Below are 9,092 nucleotides of genomic sequence, written 5' to 3'. Positions count from 1 at the left end.
CCTCAGCCAATCAGGGGGAGGGGCCGTCGGAGACACAGGATGCTGTGGGCATGTTCTGTCACGAAACACTCACAGCGGCCCTGTGTAACCTGAACAGGCGTTCACCTCAGACCCAACGGACAGGACCTGCTCCATTGGGACCCAGTGCCTGTCGAGGCGGGAACGCCCTAGGGTTTCCAGGGCCGGTCGCACCTCCCCGGGGTTGACATGCAAAGACTTCACCACTTGATATTCTGAACAAGTTTATTGAAATATAAAGAGATCACTGTACATTATGGGGCTCTGTCCACGTCTAAAGAATGAGCAGGAACCTCCTCCCGCTCATCACTGAACACGAGGAGGAACCCGCTGCGCTCAGACCGGAGCAAGGCACCGCTCTCGCCCCACACCGTGGTGCTCTCGCGCCCCCAGGTGGTCACCCTGCATGGGGCAGGATGCTCCCGGTCGGTCTGCCCCTGCTGGAGGCGCCAGACTCAAACTGTTTAAATCCACCGCCCCGCCACGCCCCCGTCCAGCGCTGCGGTACCACTGCTGCCGGGGCGCCCTTGAGCCAGAGAGCGAGAAGCCCCCCTCATCCCCCTCAGCAGAACACACAGTATGTACAGAAACAGTCTGGGGGTCCCTGTGCCCGCGGGCCCCTCAGTTGAGCTGGCGGACGATCTTGTTGACCTCTGCGCCCCTGAACCCGATCGCCCCCAGGTCCTTCATGACCCCGCCCTTGTCCCGGGCGGCGTGGCGCGCCACAGAGAGGCTGAAGGGCCGCAGGAAATTGTTGGCCTTCCGGAAGTTCTTCCCAACGGAGTAGACCTCGTGGATCAGGTCCTCCAGGCAGATGATGCCGTGCTCGCCTGGGGGGGGGGGGGGGGGGACACTAGGTGAGAACCAGGTAGGAGAAGGTTTTGTCTGGTTTGGTTTCGAGGTAAGTTAAGGCAGCGGACTCTCGCGAAATTGTGATCAACATCCCAGTCCTCAACAACTCACAACTACTAGTAACATTACTGGGAGCCCATCAACGTTATCGAAACATGCTCTGGACTGAATCGAGTTTAGTTTAGTAGGTTTGTACTCTGTCCCTCAAACACAGACTTCTCCTTTCACAGACTATTTCCATATCGATATGGAAATAGTCTGATAGAAGTCTGTGTGTGAGGGACAGAGTACAAACCTAATAAACTCAATTCAGTCCAGTTTTATTGCAGGGAAGCGGTGGTTATACTTCTACAACTGTGTCATGCGCTATCCAACTGCGTAACCATGGAGCCCCTCGAACCCGGCTTATTAAGGTGAAGGCTGATTAGTTGAAACACTAATCAACCTTGTATTAGCAGGAACAAGGTTCCTGCTAATATTGATGGGGAAATAGTCAGTGATAAAATTAAGTTAGTTTTATTACCAGGAAGCACGATTAGGGGATGGCTAGAGAATAGTGTGTTTGTGTGTGTGTTATTGCAGTATAATTATGTTAAAGGTTTGATGTTGTCTTTTTACAACATTAACATTTGGAGGATGGGGAAACGTTATTTCGTTCCTCTTTGGAAGTTGTCGCATTGTCGGTCTGAAAATAAATCCTTTTGACTTCGAAACAGATAATCCCCTGTTCCCGTTCAAGTGAGTCATTTAAACTTAGGCCGTTGAGCACTCATCCAAAGCGATGAACAATATTTCATATGTCAGAAGAAAGAGAAACCAAACGTCACTAAGTTAACCCAAATCCCCGTAAACAAAGAGAGCTCGGTTAAGGCCCCGTCCACACGAGTGCGACAGTCAGAGGCACCTCGGACGTACCCAGGTGCTGCTCGATCAGGTTGTTGTCCGTCAGAGCCACCCTGCGCTTCTTGATCTTGGTCTGTCCTCTCTTCAGGATCAGCTCTCGGACCGACTTCAGGTTGGGGAACCTGTTGGAGGGGGGGGGGGGGGCGGGGGTGAGTGAGGCTAACGGCTGACCAGCTAAGAACCTTCAACCACAGAATATCATACTTCTGCGGCAGGGTTGCCAGATTGGCAACACTGCCAAACTGCCCACACACATCCATTGGGTCAGATTTCCCCCCAATATGGCAACACTGATCTCAGGGCCATAACCATACGACAGTGTAATCAGTGTAGGGTAGACTGGTGTATACTACAGATTCAACCACACAATACAATATTATGTCTGAGTGGCGATACCATATGCATTGTGATTCTGTAAATTGTGAGACACAATTATGATTTTGCATGTGCAGTTTTGTCTTGTGTGGATTTAATGTACGGGTACGTTTAAATTGTTTATATCAATGCATGTTAGCCTGTTTACCCCTACGGCTGGACCCCGGATACAGCTAGCAGCATGTTAGCATGTGCACCAGGCCTACAGCTAGCAGCATGTTAGCATGTGTACCAGGACTACAGCTAGCAGCATGTTAGCATGTGCACCAGGACTACAGCTAGCAGCATGTAGCATGTGTAACAAGACAACGGCTAGCAGCATGTTAGCATGTGCACGAGGACAACAGCTAGCAGCATGTGTACCAGGACGACTCACCCCCAGGCGACGTAGGGCTCCACCACCTTCAACATGGCCAGAGAGCTCTTGTTGATTTTGATGAAGACTCCGCTGAAGAGCTTCCTGAGCCGGAACATCTGGATGACGTGGCGGACCTTGGGGCTGACGCCTTTGATCCTGAGGAGGAGGAGGAGGTGGGAGGAGCTTGAGACGGAGGCCGTGTGGAACGACACCTCAGTGGAGTCTGGGGACGGGTCCTCAACACGTCCATGGGTCATACAGCTCCGAAGAGGTCGATTTTGTAAGAGGTCGCGGTTTGTTTTGTTTTGTTTGTCACTCTTATGAAGTGGGCTGTGGCTGTACTTGTGTAGTTTAGGGCGGTTCCCTGTAATCTAATAGGTGGCATCAATGTCAAGAATCTTTTACAGGAAACAATTACGGGATTTTTATGATTATGTCTATTGTGACCAAATGGAACCGGTTCCACTGTGGCTGAAACCAAGACCCAAGGACTACTCGGGTAGCTCTGTGATCGACAGGAAAGACGGATTCAGAGAAGGGGTCCAAATCGTCTCCTACAGGGAGCATCAACTAGAACTTGATTCGAGGATACGAGACGGGCGACAGTCATTTTCAACAACTTCCACTCAAACGGTGTCTCCTGGTGGCATAGACAGGCTATAAGTCAGGTCTACAGCCCCTGAGGCCTCCATCAATCACAGAGAGTAAACAACTATTATTATTTTATATATTTTTTCTATTAAGATATCTTACAAAAAAAGCTGTTTGTCGCCCAGTCCGTTAGGATTGTCTCCACACAGAGAAACCCTGGTGGGATAGGTCTAGTTAAGGCGTGGGGTTGGAGCCCATACAGTCATTTACTCCGCTGAAAGCTTTCTCCTGAACATTTACCGCCTGTCGACCCCGAACAACAAGCCTCACAATCATAGTTAAGTTGTTTGTTTCACATAAGCTTCTTGTTGGAATGGTGTTCCGCTTAGGGTTGCCGTGAGTAATACGCTCGTGTATTACCGGTATAAACGGTAATAACTTTGAAACTATAGGTCAACCGCCATCTTCTCCGTCAACTCTCCTCTCACACTCGGTGACAGCGGCTGGCAGCGCGCCAATTCTCGGCGTCTTATAACGCTCTATATATAATAGTATAATATAATTTTATATATCATAATATCACGGCCAAAAGCTCTGTGCGCCTCCAGATGGCCGGAGGCGCACAGAGGAGCTCACGTAGGGAGGAGCTCACGCGGGGAGCTCACGTAGGGATTGGGCTTCGCGGGGTTTGTTTACTGGCGTTGCTATGGTTACCGGTATTGTAAGGAAGCACGTCAATTCTCGGCGCGACAATTCTCCCGCACAGAGCAGAACTGTGGCCTATTCTACACATTTTCATTATCATAATTATATTGTTCATTTTTAATGAAATAGTTTTTTATTACTGAAAAAAAAAAAAAAAAAAAAGAACTCGCTGTTGCCGGTGTGCAACACCGAGTCATCGGTGTTGGCCTCAACACCGGTAACACCGGTAACACCGTATACCGCGGCAATCCTAGTTCAGCTCCATTCCTATAAGATCTAAGAATGAGTAGAAGTCCACTGTCAATGGTTTTATGGTCCAGTTGAAGCGGTTCCTGGTCGGCTGGTCTCGGCTCTACTCACTCTTTGATGCGCACGGCGAAGGCCAGCTTGTTCTTGGGGGGCAGCGCGGTGGGGGGGGCGCTGCTTGAAGCGCCCGATGCGCGTCTCGTCCCGGCTGGCCCGGTGCCCTTCCCTCAGAATGTCCTCCAGCCTCTTGAAGCGGAGCGGCTTCCCCTTGGAGACCTGGAGGAGCCAACACAGGGCAGCGTCACGCACCCACGGGTACCGAGTTCAGAGCCACGTCGCTAAAGGCCGGGGTTCGGCCTAAAATAATTTTGGTTCGGTTCCGGTTTGCGACCGACCCTGTCAATTTATGTGTGACCCAAATTATTTTATGAGCTTTATAAAAAAGAAAAAAAAAAATCTTTTTTTTTAATGCAAACTATAATTATGTTTTGGTACAGCACCTCTTCATTCTGTACAAGGATGAGCGCATTCTCTCGTTTTTAAATGAAAACAACCTACCTATCATTCGCTGCCGCCGGAAAAAATAAAATAAAAAAATAAAATAAATTCCTTACCTACCCATGACCTCAACTGACAACCAACAGGAACCAAACCTTTTTTTTTTTTTAAGGCTTTAGGAGACATCGTGTTCAAGGAGGCCTACAGGGAGACTGCGCTGCCCTACAAAGGCAAAGTGCAGTAACTACGTATTTTGTCAAAATTGAGTTCAGACTAAAAATGGGTTTTATAACACCTTTGTCTTGAGACAAAAACTATTTTTCTTCCTATAAAGGTATTAATTGAGAGTATCACCACTATTGTACCTGAAACAGGTTTGGCCGGCCAGTATGAATACTTTGAAGGCATTTTTCTCAGTTTCAATGTTGGCGTAGTTACTGCACTTTGCCTTTGTAGAGCAGACCAAAGGGGTTTGAGCCCAGAGCCTCTGGGCTGGGAGTCAAACGTCTTGCATTTGTTTCTCTGCCGACTCCAACCTCTAACTCTGGTTAGAAGAGAGATTTATTGTCTACGGGGAATGGGTTAACCTAACGATTGTCAGCGCTTGGCACTTGGTTCTATGAACATCCTTACTGAACCGACAGATAATGGTTTCAACTTCTTCTGACAAATGTTCTTATTGTAGTCACTTTGGATAGAGAATCAGCTAAATGTCAGTTCCCTTCCAATGGTTTACCAGTTAGGTAAACAAACTAGCCATGTCTCTCTTGGCCAACAACAAGCTGGTTATATAACACTGTCTGCTCAGGATATCAGAGGAGCCAACAGTTAAGTGTCAAGCTCAAAGCACAAACAACCGACCTAACGACACGTGAAGACGAGCCAATAGTCGGGTCTGCTGTGAAAATCAAAACAAAGCATCTACTTTGTAACCAGTACAGAGGGTAGGTTAAGAGTTCATAGTGGTACCCTGTGAATAACAGTAATAGCTTCATAGAGTTTACAACATTGATTATTCAGTTTAATGTCGTGATCATCACGATTCTCGTACCTTTCTCTTGTCTAGCAGGGCGAGCTTAGCCTGCGTGGCCTTGATAGCCTGGTACGCCTTCCTCTTCTTCAGCAGATGCTCCGGGACCAGCTGGATCACCTTCTTCCTGCAGACCAGTTTAAAAAACAACATCAACAGAGACCTCACTGGACGTCGGTCGACGACACGAAACAGTTACACAACCAGCCGGCCGCCATAGATATAATCCTTTAAGATGACAGGACGGTGACGTTGAGGTGCTGGAGAACACATGGTTTATTTTCTACAGATATCCCAGCTATTAGTTCTACAGCTCCTCTCATGAGGCGGTAAACACAAGCACACCGACACTTTAGGTACCGAACTCAGCAGGACAAAATACAGATGCTACTCCTTCTATATGGTCACGGTATTAGAGGCGTTCAGTTGTATTTTCCTCTGAATATAAGCCGTGTGTCGGGGTCTTCTGTGAGACCAGGGGCTGCTCTTGCTCGAAGGAACCCCGGCAGCAACATGTGAGCTTTAAACCCTAAAGTCTCCACCGACAGGACCCCATCCCGTCCCGAATCCAGAGCCCCACGGGTCGTGTGGACCGCTGAGGAGACGGAGCGGGAATCCGAGCCGGGAAAACAGAGGATGGACGCAGATATTGCCGTTCCAATGTGAAGAAGAATACTTACTCAGGTTCCGCCATCGTGGATGTTGAAGAGCGTAATGCAGCGGTGCGTCGCACGACAATGACGACACAGCGGCGCTCCGGGCTCGCCCCTCAGAAATGTTTTTTTTTTTTTTTTTTGCTGAATTAACAGAAAGAAATTCTATATTATACTACTATATTATTCGAACTATATTATTATTATCTTATTATAATAATTATTATTGCTTATTATCATTATTGTAATATAATAATATAATAAACATTATTGGTTATAGTATGTTTTTTTTGTTATGGTCTTATTAACCATTTAATCCTTTTCTAAATGGCCGAATTTATTTATTTCAATTCCACAGGATAAAGATACATCAGAAAAAAATCAGTAATCAGATTTGAGAACAGAATAATAAAGTTACATGAAGGCTTTCATATCATAGGATCATCTGTAACCCAGCACCCAGGCTGACATAACAAAGGATAAACTGTAACCAATCACATGCAGGCTGTGTATTGAAAGAATCTGCGTGATAGCGAGTCCAGTAAACGATAAGGTAGTTACTGTTAAGGTAGTCAAGTATGTTTAGTGTTAAGGAGGTCCGGTATGTCAAGGTACTTCCTACATGCAAGGCCGCCTTAATTCATTGGCTAACCTGCGTTGAAGACCCAGGGCCTACGACTATCAGGAGGCCTATCATACTGGCTCATGATATGAACACTGATACGAACACTCTCAGCCCCAGGGCCCAATGGCAGTTAATGCAGGCCTGCCTACATGATCTTAGATCTTGGATCCAGAAGCTGAACAACACTCTAAACTTCTGGGAGGAGTCGGCATAGAACCTGGGCAGGAAACTAGGAAGTGTGAATTACGCAGTGAGAGGGGCTCTATTACTCTTTAAAGAATCTTTATCTCCGGCGTTGGTGGCAGGATGTTTCTGCTTCCCGACGGCTAAAGTCACGGTATCAGTGCTGGCCGAGGTTGCCTTCGCTGTTGGCCAAGAAAGGAGCCACACCAGGTTGGGTTCCCCGAGCCATTCCCGGTAAATAACCAACCCACATTAGGCCCGCCTACACAGCCCGGCCCCAGGCACACGATTGGTCAAAATAAATTTGAAGTAAAAGAAAATGGCATGCCCCATTCCCCAAGATTTTAGTTTTTCTCCCATCAGACCATAAATGTTAATCTGATGTCTAATTAGTGAACCCACTTCCACCACACCTTCCTAAACATCCCCAGAGGACAGACACAGGGAGGGAGTTGGTTCTTCGGGAGAGCCTCCTCACTGTGTGGACCAACAAACAGTGAATGACGAGCTCCAGAAGAACAAAACCCCTCACCACAGAGCGCCTCCAGCTGTTGTTCCGTACGGGCAGGTGCGCCACACTGATGTTCCCCAGCAGAGTCGGGACACGGGAGTCTTTTTGAAACATGGTATCGGTAAGGGATGTTTTAGTGAAGCCGGGAGAGACCGTTACCATGGCTCCACCGCTCAGAGCAGTACGGTTCTTTGACAAAGACCCTAAACATTCCTCAAGTAGGGTTCTTTGACAAAGACCCTAGCCGTTGATTAAGTATGGTTGGTTCCTCAAGACTAACTGTTCATTGAGTATGGTTCTTTAACACAGACCCTAACTGTTCATTGAGTATGGTTCTTTAACACAGACCCTAACTGTTTATTGAGTATGGTTCTTTAACACAGACCGTAACTGTTCATTGAGTATGGTTCTTTAACACAGACCCTAACTGTTCATTGAGTATGGTTCTTTAACACAGACCCTAACTGTTCATTAAGTATGGTTCTTTAACACAGACCCTAACTGTTTATTGAGTATGGTTCTTTAACACAGACCCTAACTGTTTATTGAGTATGGTTCTTTAACACAGACCCTTACCGTTCATTAAGTATGGTTCTTTAACACAGACCCTAACTGTTTATTGAGTATGGTTCTTTAACACAGACCCTAACTGTTCATTGAGTATGGTTCTTTAACACAGACCCTAACTGTTCATTGAGTATGGTTCTTTAACACAGACCCTAACTGTTCATTGAGTATGGTTCTTTAACACAGACCCTAACTGTTCATTGAGTATGGTTCTTTAACACAGACCCTTACCGTTCATTAAGTATGGTTCTTTAACACAGACCGTAACTGTTCATTGAGTATGGTTCTTTAACACAGACCCTTACCGTTCATTAAGTATGGTTCTTTAACACAGACCCTAACTGTTTATTGAGTATGGTTCTTTAACAAACGAAGCCAGACCCTAACTTTGACTATGATAATATGACGTGTTAAAAAGGAGAACTTCAAAAAGGCTTTCAGGAGCTGGAGCTGAGAGATCCAAGCCGTGATTCAGAGATCCGATGGTATCTCCGCTGTACACATGCCTGCACCCAAGGCTTCTATTGTTTGTTTGTTTCAGGGTAATCAAAAATGAGGAAGTCAAAGAGGGCTGCTCAGGACTTTGTTTTAACAGGCAAAGAAATGACACCTGCGACTTATGGTAATAATTAGTACCATGCCAACCTGTTAGTGGCCCAAGTATAATAGCATAGGCATGGGCAGACCTGTCCGACAGGTGTGTGACATACCAGAGCAGATGAGCATCAAGCCTCTGTCCTCCCTCACCTCACCTCAGTCCCGGCAGAAGGCAGACAGGTAAGGCTGCTGACACACTGATCCTCATGCTCCCTGCCCAGACTCACCTTCACTTTGGAATCTGTTGGATTTACTAGGACGTAATTTTTCTAAATGGTATGTTCCTGAATCTCCCATCTGGAATTAACGAAGAACCGTTTTATCGTGTGTTTTATATACTGTCTATGTATGTTATGTCTGCCATGTCCACATCGCAAGTA

General features: G+C 46.8%; 1 protein-coding gene across 1 annotated transcript; it reads right to left on the bottom strand.

Moving 5' to 3' along the window:
* Nucleotides 1-229: 229 nt before the first annotated feature.
* rpl7l1 (ribosomal protein L7-like 1) lies at nt 230-6,365 on the bottom strand. The gene is given in 7 exon segments (XM_030345070.1): nt 230-848; nt 1,786-1,895; nt 2,525-2,662; nt 4,163-4,216; nt 4,218-4,324; nt 5,598-5,703; nt 6,257-6,365. Coding segments are annotated over 7 exon segments (738 nt in total). The 5' UTR covers nt 6,271-6,365; the 3' UTR covers nt 230-639.
* Between the last annotated feature and the right edge of the window lie 2,727 nt (nt 6,366-9,092).

This window comes from Gadus morhua, chromosome 21, assembly GCF_902167405.1.
Source record: "Gadus morhua chromosome 21, gadMor3.0, whole genome shotgun sequence".
Lineage (NCBI taxonomy): Eukaryota > Metazoa > Chordata > Actinopteri > Gadiformes > Gadidae > Gadus > Gadus morhua.
This window is presented reverse-complemented; position numbering and strand designations above follow the sequence as displayed.